At 59.9% G+C, this 19,698-nt stretch overlaps 2 protein-coding genes across 7 annotated transcripts in view; one reads left to right on the plus strand and one right to left on the minus strand.

The window, feature by feature from the left end:
* The window catches only part of CASZ1 (castor zinc finger 1), a 155,445-nt gene extending 143,958 nt beyond the window's left edge, over nt 1-11,487 (plus strand). For 2 of the 3 annotated variants that reach the window (XM_070768868.1, XM_070768867.1), the window contains 6 exons: nt 1,435-1,633; nt 2,462-2,633; nt 4,762-4,913; nt 5,055-5,196; nt 5,794-6,087; nt 7,874-11,487. In XM_070768868.1, coding sequence (XP_070624969.1) covers nt 1,435-1,633; nt 2,462-2,633; nt 4,762-4,913; nt 5,055-5,196; nt 5,794-6,087; nt 7,874-8,994 — 2,080 coding nt within the window. In that variant the 3' untranslated portion in view covers nt 8,995-11,487. The remainder of the gene's footprint in view (nt 1-1,434; nt 1,634-2,461; nt 2,634-4,761; nt 4,914-5,054; nt 5,197-5,793; nt 6,088-7,873) is intronic. The other variant, XM_070768869.1, reaches the window with a different exon arrangement.
* A 5,656-nt stretch (nt 11,488-17,143) lies between these two features.
* Nucleotides 17,144-19,698, minus strand: part of PEX14 (peroxisomal biogenesis factor 14) — a 142,461-nt gene continuing 139,906 nt past the window's right edge. For all 4 annotated transcript variants that reach the window (XM_019976606.2, XM_070768877.1, XM_019976607.2 and 1 more), the window contains one exon: nt 17,144-18,323. In XM_019976606.2, coding sequence (XP_019832165.1) covers nt 17,876-18,323 — 448 coding nt within the window. In that variant the 3' untranslated portion in view covers nt 17,144-17,875. The remainder of the gene's footprint in view (nt 18,324-19,698) is intronic.

Here is a 19,698-nt window from a genome sequence, read left to right on the forward strand (position 1 = left end):
GGAGGCACTGCTCCTCGTCTTGCAGGAGCCCCGGCTGTCCCCAGCATCTCTGGGACCCGGTCACCAGGTCATGTCCTTCTAGCCAAAGCTGCTGCTGCTGCTGCTCAGACCTCACTGCCTGTTCCTGGAGCAAGCGGCCGGGGTGGGGGGTGATGGTGGAGGTAGTGGCCACGGTTCTGGAGAGACCGGTGGCAATGCTGTGAGGACCAGCCAGGGTGGGCTGGGAGGGGTGGGCCTCACCCAGCAACGAGGGCTACGTCTCCCTCTGGGCCTCCCTGTTGGTCTCTGTGGTTCCCGCCCACAACTGAATCTCTGCAGGGCAAGCCAAGTCACAGGGGGCAGGGGCAAAGGGGCTAGACCCTCCTCTGGGCTCCCGCCCACCTGCACAATAGCCTGAGCTCTCAGGGGGTGGAAGGGACCTTCCTCAATGGATGGGGTGGCTCCTTGCGGCGAGAACGGTGACTCTGTATCATGATGCGTGTGGCTTCCTGTTCTCAATAAAAGTAATAAATTGGATGTGAACACACACCGCCTGAGTGGCAGCTGTCCTCCCTGTCTGAGCACTTGGGGCTGGGCCCACGGCACAGAAGGGCACCTGCCCTCCGCTCTGACCCTTCCCCACCTTCCCTTCCTCTGTTCACCTCCCCAGCCCTCTTAGCATCCTGGCCTTGGTCAGAGTTTCCACCCAGGCCTGATGTGAATGTAGAGGGCAGCCGTGTTGTCAGCCAGGCCAGGAAGGGTAGAAGCCAGAGCACAGTACCCTCCACTACTGCCAGAAGCCTGGGAAGCAGGGGTCTGGGGCGGGGGGCTGCCGCTCAGGACAGGCAGGGCAGGGCTCACGGGGCACCCCGCCCCACCACTGAGCTGGCTTGCGTTCTCTGCGTGGGTGGGCAGCCCCGAGCTCCAAGCTGACCCTGGAACCAGGACCTGACACCAGGCACAGGTTCCCACTGGCTGAGGCCCCGCGGTAGCAAAGCGTCCTGGTAGGGCTGCCCACCCATCTGCATGCTGTCAGTCAGCCACAGCCAGGGCAGCGCTCGCGCCACGTCAGCCAGGCTTGCGCTGGCATCCCGCCAGGCTGGCAGCACCATCTCTCATTTTCGTATCCAAGAAATGATTGCAGCCATCCTTATCTATAAGCCTGAGGTGTGGCCGTGGAAACTACGTGTCCCAGCATGCAGTGCTCTGGGCAGCCTGCATACCGCAATCCCTCATGCTCCAGCAGAGCTCTAAAAAGAGGGCAAGGTTGCATGCTGGGATTTGTAGTCTCCTCTGGCCAAATGGCCCTGTTGAGCAGGAGGGCAGTCCTGGGGCCATTCCTCTTGAGGGCACCACGGGAGACTGGGGAGAAGAACCCCAGCGTGAGCCAGTGTCAGGACATCGGCGAGGAGGGCACTGGGAATGCCAATGACCTGGGCCGTGGTTTCATTCCAGCGATCCTTGCCTCGCAACGGACTGCAAGTATGCCAACAAGTTCCACTTCCACTGTCTCTTTGGGAACTGCAAGTACGTCTGCAAAACCTCTGGCAAGGCCGAGTCCCACTGCCTGGACCACATCAACCCCAACAACAACCTGGTGAACGTGCGAGACCAGTTTGCTTACTACTCCCTGCAGTGCCTCTGTCCCAACCAGGTCAGCAAGGTGGACGGGCAGGGTGGGGCCTGGGGCGGGAGCAGGGAGGCACAGGGCCATGGATCAGCTCCTCCTGGCAGAGACTCTGTTTCTCACACCCTTTTTAATTGGCTTCCTCCAGACTCTGGAAAGGACACTGTCTGCCCCAGGTCCCTGGAGACCCCTGGGCAGCAGTTCAGCTTGGTGCTCATTTGGTGAGGTCTGTCATTTTATCCTAACCCTCAGTGATGACTCTATGATGAACAGCCACTGGGCACTTGGCATCATTCTGCCCATCCTGGAATGGCTACGCTCCTTTTCTCTAGAGGCCTGGAATTTTAAAACATTGGACAGATATTGAACTGTCTGTGCTCCAGACAGGAAGGGCAGATCAGATTCATTATAAAGGCCTACCTCCAAGATTTGTAGGGGCCACCTGACAGTGCCTTGAGGAGGAGTCTGAACCTAGATCCGGACAAAGAGGTGTACCAGGGTAGATGAGTGATGTCTGCCTGGGTCTGGGCACGCAGAGAAGAGTGCTGGGATAGATTAATGATGTCTGCCCAGGTCTGGGCACACAGAGAAGAGTGCTGGGATAGATTAGTGATGTCTGCTCTGGGTGTGGGTTTAGAGAGATTGGTATGACACCAGATAGGATGCCTTAGTCAAATGACAGAAGGGACTTATGGCTTTTTAAAACGTGAATGATCTTTACACAGTTGTGTTTGCTGATTCTAAATGCGGAAGGACACACAAATGCAAAAGGCCAGCCATAGCCCAGAGGCCTGGGGCAGGTGGGGCTTATGGCCATTGCCTGCCTGGTCCTGACTTTCCTGTCCCTCCCTGCAGCACTGCGAGTTCCGGATGCGTGGGCACTACCACTGTCTCCGAACCGGCTGCTACTTTGTGACCAACATCACCACCAAGCTGCCGTGGCACATAAAGAAGCATGAGAAAGCCGAGCGGCGGGCAGCCAATGGGTTCAAGTACTTCACCAAGCGCGAGGAGTGCGGCAGGCTAGGTACCGCAGGCCAGGGCTGGGGGCAGGAAACTGCTGCGGTGGGCAGGGCTGTGGCTCTGGCCCCAGAGGCCCGGGTGCCACTTCTTGTTGCCACACATCAGGCTCCATGGGTTTTTTTTTAAAATGTCACAGACCAGGCATTGTCAAACTGGGAAAACAGTCAAAACCCCAAAAGCCTGGAAAGAGGGGTGAGGGTGACCCAGAACACTCCAGTCACCCCCAGGGCAATGGCCTGGAGCCTCATCTCTGGTCTCCAGACTTGGTTTCTTTTCTTTTTCAAGAGGGCCTTGCAGGTAAGTTTTAAAAATTCCTGACATTCTCTGCCCTGGGATGTCTTTCCATGGTTTTAACTATTAGGTTTTTATCCATAATGGGCTGTATGATGTTCATTTGTTCATTCACTCACTCAGCAGACATTTTATTTTTTTTATTATTTTTATTTTTTTATTTGACTGTGCTGGGTCTTCTTGCTGTGCGAGGTCTTTCTCTAGTTGCATCGAGCAAGGGACCACCCTCATTATGGCACATGGGCTTGGCAATGCGCTTGTTTTGTTGCAGAACACAGGCTCTAGGTGTTCAGCCTCAGTAGTTGCGGCTCTCAGGCTTATTTGCTCTGTGGCACGTGGGATCTTAGTCTCCTGACCAGAGGTTGAAACCCATTCCCTGCATTGGCAGGTGGATTCATAACCACTGGACCATCAGGGAAGTCTCTCAACAGAGGTTTATTGAAGAGCAGCCATGGGCCAGGCTCTTTGCTGTTGCAAGAGGTGCAGGGGGTGGGGGGTAGACGTGGCAGCTGAGGTCTTTTTTGTCTACTGTGACTGGCACCAGGCTTGGTGCTGGGGATCTGGTGGGACAAGCAGGTACTTGGTCAGTTCAGGCCAGGGCATTTGTAACCTGGGGTGACCTGGAAGGAGGTGGCCACGGGGCAAGAAGTGACCTTGAGCTCAGGGACAGGTGCTTCAGAGTTAACTTCACTGCTGAGAGCTGGGCTGTTGGCCAGGAAGCTGCCCCCAACCCCAGAACAAGGCCTCCCTGAGGAGCTCGCTGGCCCCAGCCCCAGGATGCTGTGGGGAGCGGGCTCCATGCAGAGTCCACACTCTTGCCTCAGGATGGAGCCACGTGTCACGTGCAGACATGGGGCAGTAATCTGCCCAGGAGGAGACCGGACACTGGAAAGCAGGTGGGAGCCAGGCAGGCTGGGTGCGGACACCTGTGCCCAGGTGACTCAGGTGGCCACGGCCACAGGGTCCAGTGGGTACAGATTGGGGCTACTGCCTGCAGCCAGTGGGCCATTACCTAGGGGAAGGCTGAGAGATTCAAAGTCAACTGCCAGAAATGAAAGGAAACAAACCTTTCCTTCAGGTATTCATTCAAAAATAATTCAGAGCCTGAGAGAGGGCTGGTTATCACAGCAACAGATATCAACACTTGGTGACCCATGCTGGTCCTGGGTTCGGCTTACAGGTGTCGGGGATTCTGTAGTTGCCGTTATTGACTCAGTTGGGGTGTTTTGGGTGGTAGCTGGAGCCAAAACAAAGCTGGGGGATGATATAAGACACCTGGCCAGCTCAGGTGCCATGGCAACGGGCAGGCCTTCACCTGCCCTCTGCTGATACCATTTCAGTCTGGCCGCTGTGTTTGTCAGCCCAGAACAAAACCGAGGTGGGTGGGGGCAGGGCAGAGGGCCAGCCGGCCTGCAGCCATCTCTACAAGGTCAGGGGGTGGGGGGCAGCACCTGGGGTCCCCAAAGGAGAGCTGGGGACAGATGGCATGCTGGGAGGCAGCTGATCAAGTGGACAGGTCACTAGGGTCCCCTGCCCTGGAGCCCATGGACCTCTCAATGTGCGGCACAGGGGAGGGGGCCAGCCTGCCATCGTCCCGCAAGTCCATGCTAGACTGGCGGGGAGACCCAGGCTCTGGACATCCAGGTGGCCGAGGACTTTCTGGGAGTGGGGGGTGGGAGGTTCCTTAGGGGAGCGCCATCACGGGCAAGTGCCCTTTCCCCATACGCCATCTTCCTAGCATGTGTGCCCGTGCCCAGAACAGTGCCCGCCATGCAGCGGGTACCATGAGTGCCAGCTGGCCCGCAGGGAAAGCTCACAGCCGAGTGGGGCTGTGTCCACAGGCTGCAAGTACAACCAGGTGAACAGCCACTTCCACTGCATCCGGGAGGGCTGCCAGTTCTCCTTCCTCCTCAAGCACCAGATGACCTCCCATGCCCGGAAGCACATGCGGAGGATGCTGGGGAAGAACTTCGATCGCGCACCCTCCTCCCAGGTGAGCCGCCCCTCCCCCGCCTGGGGGCCAGAGGGCATCATCCGTGTCCCACTCTGGCAGCCGCCGGAAATGACCACATGCTCCTTGTGGGCAGCACCGCCTCCAGCCCAGCTTGCTCAGGGGCCCCCTGCTTCTTTTCAGGGCCCCCCAAGCCTGATGGACACCGAGACAGACGAGTACATGGATTATACTGGTTGCAGCCCAGGCGCCATGTCCTCCGAGTCCTCCACCATGGACCGAAGCTGCTCCAGCACCCCTGTGGGCAACGAGAGCACCGCGGCAGGTGAGCAGGCGGCCAGGACAGGGCCGCGAGGGTCTGGGAGGCGCCCGGCCTGGGACGGGCCCTCCTCCTGCCAGGTCTGGCTCAGGACTGGAGCATCATGGCCAAGTGGCCTCAAAGGAGGACAGGCCAGTGTGTGGCCGGGCCGGCTGGTCTGTGGGACATGGGTCCCCACCTTCTGCCGTCCTGCCCACCTCCCCCGTACTCTGCCCTCGGCTTCCATTTCCAGGAGAGGACCCGGGTTTGAGCTGAGAGCTATAGCCAGAGGGGCAGGTGGGCCCCACCCAGCCCTGGCCCCTCTTCTGGCCTCTCTGCCATGGTCCCAAGCACAGTTCCTGGGCCCCAGAGTGGGGTCCTCCCCATGGGCCCTCCCCAGCCCACCATGACACCCCCCTGCACTGCCACGCCCTCCTAGTCTCTCTCCTCTGCCACCCCCTCCCCTCTCTTCTTCGTGGCATCTGTCTGCTCATCTGTCCACGTATTTTCATATCATACTTGCTTCTGCCATTGGGTTTCTCATTTTGGTTCTTTTGTTTGTTTGTTCTTTGTTTTGGTTTTCTTTTTTTTTTTTTTTTTTCTGCTTTTCTCCACCCTCTCCAGGCTGCCCGGCTCCTCCTCCTCTTCCTCTTCCTGCTGCTGCCGGTGACGAGGCTGCCTGCGGGGCTCCGCAGCCCCCAATGACCCCATCCTTCTCTCCGGCCGTGCTCCGGGCGCCCCTCCCCTCCCTCCCATGCCTCTTTTCTCCACCCTGTCTCTCATACTCTCTGCTCAGTGCCACTCTCGGAGCCACCCGGGGCCTGGCCCACCCCATCAGCAGCCCGCCCAGCTTCCCGCCTGTCACTGCCACTCCATCTCCAGTAAAAAGTGACGCCCCCCTAGTTCAGGATGCCGCAGGTAACTCACACACACCTTCTCCACCACTGTCTTATCACCCTGGCCGAGCCCCAAGGCCATGGTCCAGGATCTGGCCCTTGTCTGTGGCCTGCCAGGCCAAGGACAGGGCCATCCTGCTCTCCTCACAGCCTAGCCCCACCTCTCCCCAACCCCGCCCGAGACCAGACAGCCCGGCCCCTGTCCCGAGGACACCTTCTCTTGGTTCCTGCTCGGCAGGCCAGAACATCACCACCAGGGCTCCCTGGGGCTCACCCCATCTCAGCTACTGGCCAGAACCCTGAGATGGCCGTGCCCACCCCACTCCCCCCCAACCCTGCAGCAAAGCAGAGCCTGTCTCCCGCGCTCTGGGGCATTCACCCAGGACCCAGGACGAGGCAGGAACAGAGATGTTCTTGGAAAGCTCCTGATGTCTGGGACCCACCCAGGTTTGGAGGGTCCTGACACCAGGCTGAACCCCCATCCCTGGAGCCACACAGGATGAGGCCTGAGCCCCGGGCAGTGCTTCATAGCAGAGGTGACTCCCAGCCTCACCCTGTACCTACTGCCCGGCAGGCACGGGACCTGCCCGCCCCTGCCCTTTGCTGCACCACCCCAGCTCTGCCTCTTCCATTTGTTCTTCCCCAGGGGGTTGACAAAGAGCACGGCAGAGGGTTCCCCCTCATGGAGTTAAGCCCCTGTTCTGTTGCTGGCATAACCAGTGATTTCAAATCCAAAGCAGCTACTCCTCACCCACCTGGATCCCCAGGCCCCAGACCCTCCCTTGCCTCATGCTGGGTACCCCAGTCCATCACAGTCCTTGTTTCTCTCCACCTGCTGAGGGGCTGGGATGGGGGAGGATTGGGTCTATTCCCAAGATGGGTGGTACTGAAGCCTGGTGCCTGGGGTGGGTGTTCTAGACAGGTTCAGAGAGGGCTGGGTGGGTCAACGCGTTGGGGGAGCTTGGACGGTGCCTACCCTGCCCACTGTGGGGGGGCCAGGCCTGGGGTGTGGAGCAGGGAGTGACTGGGACAGCCACCCTTTCCCCAGCTGCCTGTGCAGAAAGTGGTCTCGGATGCATGACCGAACAGTGCAGTTGTGGGTGGCAACGGGGCATCCTGAGCCCAGCGAGGCAGTTGGGACCAGGTGGGAGAGCACAAGTGTGGCCCATCTGCCGGCCAAGCCTGTGCTCCAGTCCTGGCTGCTCAGCATACCTGCCCTCTCCCAGCCCAAGACATTAAAAACCTTCTGGTACCAAGGAGAAGGTTGCACACGAGGCAGGGAGTTACTGCTGCAAACAGTTCCAAGGCACTCGGCATCCCTGTGGCAAACAGGCTGGTCCCAGGCGCAGACAGGCGGGCAGCCCGGGAAACTGGTTAGCAGGAGGGAGAAGGAGCCGGCCTGTCCCTCATTAGAGGCAGGCACATGATGGCGTCTGGCCCCGGTCCAACTTGGGTAATTACACTGCCGACCTAGATTCCCCCTTCAGCTTCAATTAGCGCCAGGACGTGTCCTCACTTCCCACCCAAACGGGCCAGGAAGCAGCCACCACATCCCCCAGAGCTGCATGCTCTGCCACCCACGAGGGTGGACGCCTGTGCGATCAGCCTGCAGACAGGGATGACTAAGGGGGAAGCCTGGGGCTCCACCGGCTATCCTGGGGGGCGGGTCACGGGAGAGGCCCGGGAGCCACGGGGAACCGAGGGGTTGTCATCGAGTGCAGCCCCCTGGCCAGCGAGCCAGGATCAGGGGCCACGAGTGAGTGTGATCCTGGGAATGGTGCCCGCGCTGATCAAGCCCCCCTCCCCAGGGAACACCATCTCCATGCCGACAGCCTCGGGGGCCAAAAAGCGCTTCTGGATCATTGAGGACATGTCTCCATTTGGCAAGCGGCGCAAGACTGCTTCCTCACGCAAGATGCTGGACGAGGGCATGATGCTCGAGGGCTTCAGGCGCTTCGACCTCTACGAGGACTGCAAGGACGCGGCCTGCCAGTTCTCGCTCAAGGTCACCCACTACCACTGCACGCGCGAGAACTGCGGCTACAAGTTCTGCGGGCGCACGCACATGTACAAGCACGCGCAGCACCACGACCGCGTGGACAACCTGGTGCTGGACGACTTCAAGCGCTTCAAGGCCTCACTCAGCTGCCATTTCGCCGACTGCCCCTTCTCAGGGAGCAGCACGCACTTCCACTGCCTGCGCTGCCGCTTTCGCTGCACCGACAGCACCAAGGTCACGGCGCACCGCAAGCACCATGGCAAGCAGGACGTGATCAGCGCGGCGGGCTTCTGCCAGTTCAGCTCGAGCGCCGACTGCGCCGTGCCCGACTGCAAGTACAAGCTCAAGTGCTCGCACTTCCACTGCACCTACCCCGGCTGCCGCCACACGGTCGTGGGCATGTCGCAGATGGACTCGCACAAGCGCAAGCACGAGAAGCAGGAGCGCGGCGAGCCGCCCGCCGCCTCCCCCGGCCCCGAGGGCCTCGCGCCCGGCCCCGCCGCCGCCGCCGTCGCCGGCCTGGACGGCGCGCCCCCGCCCGGCGCCGAGCCCGCCGCCGCCACCCTGCTCTTCTTGCCCGGCCCGGCGCTGGGGCCGAGCGACGACCCCGGCCCGCCCGACGCCCCGGGGCCCCGCGTCGGTCCCGCCGCGCCCGGCCCAGCGGCCGGCGAGTCGTCGCAGGAGGACGACGAGGAGGAGCTGGAGCTGAACGAGGAGGCGGACGATGACGACGACGACGAGGAGGAGGACGACGACGAGGACGACGACGAGGACGACGACGAGGACGACGAGGACCTGCGCACCGACTCGGAGGAGTCGCTGCCCGAGGCGCCGGCTGTGGCGGCGGGGCCGGGGTCGCGGAGCCCGGAGCTGGCGGCCCTCGGCGCCCCCGCGCCCCCCGGGCCCGCGCCCGCCGCCGCCTCCCCGTAGCCTCCCCGTAGCCGCCCGGCGGGTGGCGCGTCGGGGGGGCCGGGCGCGCGCGGCGCCCTCGGGATCTTGCCGCTTTATTCTATTGTTATTATTATTATTAATTTTGTAAGAAACGGTATTTATCTGTAAAGCTTCCCTTGTCCAGAGCTAGGTGTCGGCCGCGTCCCGGCGTCGGGAGGCGCTCCGGCCCGGGTGGGCCCGTGCGCCCCGCCGGTGCTTCCGGACCCCGAGTCCGTCTCAGGACAGAGGCGGGGGGAGGGGGCCTTCCTCTGGTGCTTCGGGGCCGTCCCCGCGCCCGCCCGCCCTCGCGGCAGCTCGGCGGCCGGCAGGACAGAAGCTGCCCGGGCGGGACCCTCCTCCGCCGCGGTCCGGGGATCTTCTTCAGGGAAACAGAAGGTGCTCTTGTCCGGGGTGGGACAGGGGCCCCGCAGGGTGAGGCGGGCGCTGACCCTGCCGCCCCCCACCCCCAACCCCACGCTGCGCCGCTGGGATTCCTCATTGCTCAGGGCTGGGACGGGCGCCAGGGGTCACCGTGACCCCCGCCCCATACCCCCGGAGGCGGGCGGGCACCTGTAGCATCTGCAGGGCCTCCCATTCGTGCAGCTAAGACCCTCCCTCCTGGCCCCGGGGGAGGGCGGGGCAGGAGGCGGCCGGGGGGTGACACTACAGGGACCGCGGAGGGAACCTCCTGGAACTGGCCAAGCTGAGGGCTCTGGGGCACTCGGCCCCCAGCGCGGGGCCTGGCCGGGTGTCAGCCCCGAGGGCTGGGGCCTGGGAAGGGGGCACCTCGGCCTACCCGCTGCCTGCCAGCCGGTGCTGGGATGCTGGGCCCTCAGGGGGTCTCCGCCACCCAGGTGGTAAAAACAGGAAGGATGCGACTGTTTGGGGCTTTAATAGTCAACATGGAAAAAAATTCGAGGAAGTTGTACAGTATTTTTCCTGTAAAGGTTTATTATTCTACACAGAACAAAATAAAAAAAGCAGGCGGGCGCCCAGAGCACAGACCGCCTCCGGACCAGCCCTGAGGTTGGAGACCCGAGTGCAATTGCTCACGTGGGGTTTTGTTTAGCGTTTAGTTAGAGGCCTTAACCAGGTTGAGGCTGTCTGTCTTTACACTAGCACTGATGGGAGCTGCGTGATTCCAACTTTTAACTTGAATTTTGTAGAGACAAGAAAAAAGGACTATTACTGTTGATACAAGTTTGTAGTTAATTTAACATTTGAGTTTTTCTCTATTGGTTATGCGTGTGGCTTTATAGGGCTTTTTTTTTTTTTTTTCCAGTTTGTTTTATTATTTTGTTTGGGATACTTCTTTGCTGGTTCAACCCACCCAGATTTGGTTCCCTTTGCAAAATACACCCCTGTCCCCCATCACCGCCCCCTTCAACGATGAGGTCACCTACCCCAGAGCTGGCCCCCACCTGCCAGGCACACACCCAGCCGATGGCTCTGATGGCGACAGGGACTGAGGGCACGCTGCCCAAGGCCTCTCCTGTTCACCTTCTCTCCAGGTCAGGCCGCGTGCCCCATCTTAGTTGGACCCTGTGACATGGCCACAGGGAGAGCTCTAGGTCCAGCCTTGGGGAGGGGCTGTCACCATAGCCTCCTACCCCTGGGTCTCCAGGGGAAGCCTGACCCAGCTGTTGGAGGCGGACAGGGCAGTCGTTTGCTTTTTTTTTTTTTCCTTTTCTTCCCAATTTTTTTTTTTTGTCCTCCTGGCTGCCCACAGCCAGAAAGCCAGGACCATCTGAACTGGAGAGAACGCGGGAGGGACTGGTGAGACGGATGTACCTGATTCAACAGGAAACAAGTGGTTTTCTAGAACAGCCCCTACCAGAGCCTCCTGAATTCTGTGGGCACCATGTGCTGCTGCTGAGCATTCGCCCAGACTTTGTGCCCGACCACAGAACCGTGGAGTCTGTGGAAGGAGTTTTGTAAAGGAAAATAAAATTTTTTTCAATGTAGCAAAATCAAAAAAAAAAAAGAAAAAGAAGATGCCGACAGTGCGAAGTCTAGCCTTTTGTAACCTTCATATTGCACACTAGGACTATAAGCCATTGCTAGCTCATTTTGAATTTTAATGTGTAATTTTTGTTTTATTTTCTTTCTGTGGGGAAAACAATGCTTGATCCACCAATGCTCTTTTTAATGTTTTATAACTATGTATGTGTATATATATAAATATAAAATAATATGTATGCACATATGTGTGTGTATATATCTATATGTATATACATATATAGATATATAGAGATATATAGAGAGGTTTTGAGACGAAAATGCAGAACGTGAAAACCGAACTGAACAGCGTGTGCTCTGATTACTTGAATCTGGTCTCCTCGGCACCTGGTTATTAAGAACTGAATATTTTTCCACTTGAATTTAGTGCTATTAGAAATTTAATATATGTGTTTTATTTATTTGATTTTTTTTTTGCATGACTGATGCAAGGTTTGACATTTTCACTCAATAAAAACTGGAAAAAAAAATCTATCAAGTTATCTTTTATTTTTGAAATCAGCCCCAAGCGGCTGGCAGTGACCCAGCTATGCAGCGCGGCACAGCCTCCATGGAGGCCCGGGCTCCCTGTGCCAAGGGAGGGGAGGAGGGTGTCTGTCACCCTTCAACTCTGGGAGGGAAGAGGGCAGCCTAGTTTCACCTCTGGGATGGGGCCAAGTGCTCCCAGGTGGCTGGGAACAGACAGTGGGGGACTTGGGCCCAGCCCTGCCCGAAGGCCCCATGGAGGCTCAGAAGCTACCTGGCCTAGACGCCTCAGGCCTCCAGCATGGCTCCAGGGGCTCCCAGGCCCCCACCCTGGCCAGCCCTCTCCCCAAGCAGCCAGGGCTACTGGGCAGGCGCTTGGCAGGGTCCTCCCTCTGCCTCCTCCCTCGGCTCCTTCCTCCTTCCTGCAGGGACCTGCCCGGGCTGGGAACAACGCGTACCCGGATCTGATCCGGATGCTGGCTCGGCTCCTGCCAGGAGCACAGGGGGGCAGAGCCGGAGGGGGCTGATGCCTGAGTCTGTAGCCACCAGCCCCAGGCCCGAGTTGCCAGCTCCGGTGGCACCATGGCTGGGGCTCCCTCAGAAGCATGGGTGGCACGAGCACTCCAGTCAGGCCCCGCCCAGAGCAGGCCTCCTCCTTAGCCCTGACACTTGTAGGTGGTGGCCTGCGTCTCAGTAAACCTCCTCTGTACCATCTTGCCAGCCCTGCCCCGAGTTCACCTCCTTCCAGGTGGCCAGGCGTTCAGGGCCTGGGGGAGGAGACGTGACGTGTGCTGGGCCTCCGGGCTCCTCAGCCTTCAAAGGTGGAGCCTCTCCCTCGATGTCACATCCTTGCAAGGAGGTCGCCCCTTTCCTGGGGAGCCTCAGCCAGGTGTCACCTCCCCACCCAGGACTGCAGGGGCTGCGGGCAAGGGGGACCGCAGGGGGCACAGGCGAGGGGGCTGCACCGCTCCCAGGGCCCCCCTTAACATGGTCACTTTTTCACTGTGAAAGCCTCTTCTCTAACCCAGCCCCAGCACAGAGGGCTCTTCCCTTTCTTCTCTCCTCCTGGAACCCAGCCCACAGGCTATTTACATAAATATGTTTGTAATAGACACGAAAATATATACTTTTTTCTGTCTTATTAAAATGTTCAAGTTGGAACTCGCCTATTGTTTGTGGATATCTCAATTCTGTTAAATAAAACAGTGACTAATTTATGGGCTAAAACACAAGTTCAACAAATTAAAACCATTACTGGAGCTTCACAGGCCCTGGTGGGCCGAGCAGCCCTCCCGTGGGGCCTGAGGGGAGGCAGGGAGCCAGGTTCCAACCTCAGGCCTCAGCTGGGTGGGTGGGTGCTGCGACCACAGGGCTCCATTTGGGCACTGCTGGGGGGGCAGGGCCCACAGAGGCTCCAACTCTGAGGGTGGGGGGAAGGTTAGGACTCGGGATAGACCCCAAAAACTGCCCCCTCTGCAGCTGCCCCCAGATCTCCTGGGGCCGGATGGACCTTGGGAGACCCAAACACGGGTAAAGAGGAGGCTCAGCCTAGCTGAAGGCAAGACTAGCTTTTAAGCTCCACTCAGGACAAGACAGGGCCCAGGGAAGGGTGGGCTGGGCCTCAGGGCACCCCTCAGAAGAGTCTCAGGGAGACAGGGACCTGGGACACAGGAGGAACCTGCACCCAGGTCAGCCCACAGCCCTGAGCCCCAGGCACCGCCCCTTGAGACCAGGTGACCCGCCCCCAGGAGGGAGGGGCCTGCAGTGGGGAGGCGTGGTTGGGGGGGCGGGGAGCCGTCGCCCCGCCCCAGGGTGCAGGGTGGGCCTGGGTCCCGCAGTACTCCCTATGGCTTGTTGGACTCAGTAGGAATTGCAGTAAAACATGTTTTCATTCTGGGGTTTAATTAGCTGTGGTGGTGTGATGCTCCTACACCCAAACGGGCAAATTCAAGAGTTTTGTAACCTCTTGGAAAGGGCCAGAACCAGCTGCACAGGCTCATGCTGAGCTCAGTGGCCTGCCCACCTCCCACAGACCTGGCCCTGGTTGGGTGCTACCAACGGCTGAGTCACCCATGGTGTCAGGCCTCGGCATTCACGGGCAACTGGGCCTCAGACCATCTGGACCCTGGGCCAAGACAGCCTGTTATCCCGTTCACCTTCATGAGAGGTGGCTTTGGCCCCTTGGGGAGCCTTGGTCCCGGCTAGGACACAGGGGTAATGAAGTGCTGTCGCCCCCAAGAAGGCCTCCAGGAAGCAGGTCCCCTCGGACCAGCTGGCTTCCTGGGGAATGAACAGTGGCTGGGCCTGTGCCACCCTAGCAGGAGGAGCCGCCCCACCTTAGGGGGTGGACAGGACGTGCCTCCCAGGGGTGCACTTCCCAGGGGCACACAGCCAGCACAGGCCCAGACCCAGCGGCTTCTCCTGTGAGCCCCTCACCCATGCCACTTGGGAGAAACACCGGGGCCTTAGAAAGTCCAAGGCTTTTTCCCCCTCAGAAGATCCCCGGCCCCTCAGCCCTGCCCAGAGAGCCTCCCTGACGCCTGGCTGCTGCACAGTGTCTACAGGGCACCCTGGAACTAATGACCTGGAAACAGCCTCCCGGACCTACTGGGCTAGGATGGGAGCACTGGGCACCTGAGTTTCCAAGATGAGTTTTAAACATGGCCTCATCATTATGAAGAAGGTCCTCCCAGACGTGTCAGGCCAGGGAAGGCTTCAGGCAGCCTCCTTATGAAATGATAAAATCTCACCTCCTCTGCTAGGACAGCAAGAGCTTTAAAATGCTTGACGAAAGTAAACTGGTCAGGTTTGTTCACCACTCAGGGAAAAAGCACCACATGGCTGGAGATTTAAACTCCACTTCTGGATTAGAGCGGAACCAGAGGGAGGGCGTGGCTTGGAGAGGGGCTGGGCCAGCTCTCGGGGAAGAAGGTGGTGGTCACACACCATCACCTCAAGCACCCTGGAGATGTCTGACCTTAGCAGGGGGTAACCAATCCTGAGATGGGACACACCTGTGCAGGATGAAGAAGCAGGGACCAGAGAGGTGTCTGGGGCAGGGAGGGGTCAGTCAGGACTGGGTCTACGCCCAGGTGAGCGCTTCACCTGAGGCTGGAGCCACCACCACCTTCAGGGTCTCCCTGGTGCCTTCCTGCCTGCTATCTGGAGACGCTGACCCTCTTCTTTGGGTGCCTTGGCAAAAACAATTGTAAACAGACAGGTGAAGAAACACTAAGGGTTAAGTACACTCCTGAGGATCAGGTGTCAGGCCAGTCTGCTGCCCTGGGTCTTGGTCTGCGGCAGGGGTGGGGTGGGGCAGGGCTGGGTCTGAGGCAGGGCTCACCAGAGGAGAGGCAGGTTCTAGGCCAAAGCCCGAGAAGCAGCACCTAAGTCCTGGCTGGGTCCTCAGGGAGACGCCTTCCAGAGAAGCCCTCCCCTCCCAACTGATGTGTGCCCCGTGGGCACACACGCTTTACTTTCAGGGAGACAAGCAAGCCACACAACACTGAAGAGCAACTTCCCGTTTTTATTAAAAAAGACAGACAAAGACAGATGGACTACAACCACACACCTGTGAAACGGAGTGGAGAGACCAAGAGGGATTTTGTCCCCTCCAGTCCTTCAATACGGGCTGGACTGTTTGAACAGCTGACATGAACCTCCACAGTACGAAAAAGAGAACATTTTACAAGCTCGGCATCCCTCTCCCCTCGCTCAGAACGCTTCCCTTCCCCACCAGGGTGTCCCAGGACACCGACGGCTCAGCCCTCGCAGGAGGAAGCCGACTGGCCAGGGCAGACAGGGCAGAAGCGGCTGCCTCGCCTGTTCTGGGGGCATCGCAAGGAGCAGGGGAGCAGGGGCTGCCCAAGGAAGGACCCTGCCCAAGGCAGAGCCCACAAACACCTGGGGCAGCTGTCGAGACCTCAGGGGCCAGAGGGCCGTCCTGCAGCCTCTGAGCACCAGGGTGAGTTCTCTCTTAAAAGACACTTTACAAAAATACTTTGTAATTGAGTTTAATAATCTTCTCCCTTCCAGAAAGGGCCTGACAGGCGCTGCCTGCTGCTCACTTCTGCCCCATTCCAAATATTTTTACCTTATTTGGATGAAATGCATTATTTTTCTAATGAAAGGCTTTTTTTTTCAAAGGGCTGTTTTCCCTCCGTCCAGCAGCTGCCTTTATTAGGCAGCACTCACGCCGTTTTGGGGAGGGGTTTTTTTTCTCCCTGAAATCACGCCAGATTCTCTGTCCTCAAAAGCTGAAATCGTCGCTCGAGACCCACAGGGCAAAGGTCCCCCAGGCCCAGGTTTCCGTCCCTCTCTCCCACAGTGAGTCTGGGGACCCGAGAGACCCCTGACCCCCCAGGTTGGGGAAGATGTGCTCCGTGATGCCCTGCGGCCCCCACGCCAGCAGCTCTGGCTGTGTCTCTGTCCCAGGCTGTCTGCCCTCTGACCCCCTGCCTGGTCCCACTGCAGGAGAGACCTCTGCGAAGTGATAGGCCATTAGAAATGTCACCAAGCAGAGGGGGAGCCCTCGAGATGGCTCACGCAGGACCCAGGCTTCCATTCTCCGAGGAGGTCATGGGGGAACCCTGTCTCTAGCCCCCGAGGCCGAGGGGTGCTTCCGACCCAGCGGGCAGCTCCTTCTGTGCTTGCCATCTCAGGTCTGCCTGCATGACTCCCAAAAACTGGGTCCTGTATCCAGATGAGGCAGGGAGCCCTGGGGATGGAGAACCCTGGCTTCTGTGGGGGTGGCAAGAGACAGAGGTAACTCAGAAGAGGGTCCCTGGGGAACATAAGCTGGAACACCATGTGAGGTGATAAGCATCAAAAACCAAACCTGGGAAACCAGGGAGTGGGCTGGATACTCAAGAGGGGCAGGGTGAGGGCCCCCCTGGAGAGTTAGGAAGGAGCTCGCTGCAGGAGCCGAAAAAGGGGCCTGGGTGAGAGTGGAAATGTTTTCTGAGACAAAACACCCGCCTGCCAAGTGTCTCACCCTCAGCCTGTGGCTTCCTCCCTCCCCAGAGCTGGGTGGGTGGGAGGTCGGCAGTGGGTCAGGAGGCCTCGGCCCCCTCCACTCCCCAGAGGGTACATACCCGCTGCAGCTCCACCTCCATGGTCCCTGCACTCTGTCTCCAAAGCCTGTGTCTACATGAGGCCCAGGGTGGGACCAGGCCTTCTGACCCCTGCACCAACGGCCACAGCCCCGGGCACTCCCCGGAAGGAGCATCTAGTGCTGTTTTCCTGGGTTTAGCTAAAGGCTGTGTGAAGGTTAAAGGGAGACAGGGAGGGTGAGAGGGAGTGGAGACGGGGGAGGAAGAGGGAACGAGACACTCTCTCCTGGGAGCACACGCATCCATTTAAGGAAGGCGAGCTCATCACACTCCACACCAGGTCTATATACAGTAACGTGAGGTCCCTTCTCCTCCTGGGGCGGAATGTCGCCCTGCAGCAGCCACTCCGGACCCAGGACGACACCCTCCAACTGTGGGTGAGCAGTGGCGACACCTGCCTGGTGGGGGAGACTCGATGAGGGAGGCAGGCCCACCACAGGGCTACCTGGGCCTGACCCCACGTCCCCTCCCTGGGACCCACCTGGTGCGGCCTTGACCGAGATCCACCCCCAGGCCTGGGGTGCCGTGAGCAGACAGGGAGCCACAGGCAGGAATTAAATAGTGGCAGCTCGTATTTATTACAATTATATACAGTCGGATCTTATATTCTGATACCAATACCTGATCACACAAAAGAACACGTTTGGGGGCGGGGCGGGGGACAGACAGGAGGGCCCCGGGCCTGGCTCCTGGTGGGGTAGGACACCTCCCCAGAGCGGTAGCGGAGCCACCATGCGGCAAGCCAGCGGTCAGGAGCAGTGCGCTGTCACGTGTGGCGGGCGACCGGGCTGGGGCTGCGACAAGTACACATGGGCAGCATTGTCCGGGCAGGGCCTGGATGGGGGACCGGGGGACCCTTGCTCGGAGGGGAGAGCAGGGCCATCGCTTTTGGAATCACGACAGTGTGGCCCCCGTGGCCACTGGTGAGAAGCAGTGAGGGGGCCGGGGCAGAGGGAGGGGCCGGCAGACGCCGGGTCCCCAGGCTCCCCCTCTGTGAGGGTCAGGAGTCAGGTAATAAAACTACCTCTTGTCATGCACGGTGTTAGGTTGGCTAAGACACTCAGCTGACGCCCCTGGACCGGACCTCTGTCTGGGAGGGGGCTGAGGGGCTTGAGCCCAGAGAGTTCGGAGCCCTCGACCTGAATGAGATCAAGGTCAGAGGCCTGTCTGTCCGGGGCGGGGTGGGTGGCCAGGCTCCGCCCTCAGTCGCCCGGGCCCCGCCTGCCTCAAGGCCCCACCCCACCCGCTGGGCCCCGCCCCACTCCGGGCCCCGCCCCCCAGGCCACCTAGTCCCGCTCGCTCTCGTTGCTGGCACCCTCCGGCCGCCGCAGCTTCTCCACCTGCTCGTTGATCTGCCCGTCCCCACCCCGGCGGTCCTCCCTCTGCACCCCCAGGCAGTCCTCCTCGTCCACGCGGCTCACATCCTCGTCCTCCTCATCTTCCTCGTCCTCCCTCTTCTCCTCCTCGCCCTGCACCTCCATCCTCACCTGGCCCTTGACGTCTACCACCCCCTCGCCCTCCTCCTGGGGGCCCAGCAGGTGGTACGTGGCTGTGGAGCCCTCGGGGCTGTGGCCTTCCTTCACGGGCGAGGACGATGTGGACTCGTTGCTGACGGGCGAGATGTCGCTGCTGCTATGGTGGTTCACCGCCGCGGGGCTGGAGGGCGAGGGCGACTTGACCGGGATCTGCCAGGAGGGGATCTTCGGGGCCGATGGGGAGGGTGGGAACTGCCTCCTGGTAGAGGAGGGAGAAGACGGCCGGGTTTGCCCTCAGCAGAGCCGCCCCTCCAGAACCCCAACGCTAGCGGATGGTGAGCAGGGCCAGGGCCAGCCCACAGGGGATAGGACGGGGCTCCGCCACACAGGCCTGGTGCCCTCCCTTCCCTTCCTCTGGAAACAGGCCTCTTGGTCCCTTGGAGGTTAGAGAAGCTGAGACAGAACCCAGAGGCACCAGAGCTGCCTGGAGAGTACCATTCCCACTCAGGGTGCCATCTGCGGTCCCTCTGCCCGGGGCCAGGCCCACCCTCCCTGGCAGCTGCAGGACAGTCAGCCCTGGGGAGCTTGCCACACCCCAGAGCCCATTCCCTCCGGTCCTCGCAGCAGTGTCCAGTGACCTCCACTCTCATTTGGTCTGAGCAAAGATGGGTGGAGCAGAGCCTGGCCTGGGCCACGGGGTCAGAGACATCAGACCTGGACTTTTCTAGAAAACTTCCAAGCTCAACACTTGACAGAAGAGCCAGCTCTCCCCTCCCACTCCCGTATCCCTGCCCTGAGCCATGGGCTGGCAGCCAACCTAGCCCAGACCTGGGAAGTCAGGTCCGCTTGGCAATGGTGAAATCAAGCTCAAGGACAGCTGGGACCAGACCACCCCGGCCTGAGCCCAGAGGACAAAGGCCTGCTGCCTCCTGGGCTGCATACCAGCTCTGGTCCTAGACAGTCCTTCCCCTCAGACCCTGCCACATGAAGCCCACCACCAGGGCCTCAGTGTTCACCACATCCCCAAGGGGCAGCCCACTAGCACCCCAAGCTCAGCCACACCTCTCCTAAGGCCATAATTTTGTCCCCACAGAGAGCCTGAATGTGGGTGACTTGGAGAACTGGGTCCTCTGGTTGTGATCACAAGACCCTACAGGCCCCCTATCCTGGACCTGGAGTGAAGTGTAGCCTTGTTCAGTCACCCACTAAGCCCTGGGACACTCTGCAGGTGGGGCGGCCAACTGTCCCGGGGGCCCAAGACACAGGACTTTCAACTTTAAAACCAGGTGGGCCTGGGCAAGCCTGGACAAGTTGGTCACCCTCCTCTTGGGGCTGCACTGGTACTGTCCCTGCAGAGGGACACAGCGAGACCACAGGAGCTGGGGGTGGGGGATGGGCACTGCGCAGCCCTCTGCCTTGAAATCAATCACTTCTGCCCTTCAAACTGAGCGGGAACAGAGAACCCTGGCCTGGCCCTCGGGGGATCCTTCTCTGGGACCCAGCTGTCACTGAGAGCTCCAGCCAGGCCTCAGGACAGAGAGAGTGGCCCTGCTCGGAAGGTGGGCATTCTCTCCTTTGCTCAAGGTCCTGCTCTGGCTCCAGCTGTCCCTAACCAGGTATGGACAGGGCTGAGA

Source organism: Bos indicus, chromosome 16 (genome assembly GCF_029378745.1).
Source record: "Bos indicus isolate NIAB-ARS_2022 breed Sahiwal x Tharparkar chromosome 16, NIAB-ARS_B.indTharparkar_mat_pri_1.0, whole genome shotgun sequence".
NCBI lineage: Eukaryota > Metazoa > Chordata > Mammalia > Artiodactyla > Bovidae > Bos > Bos indicus.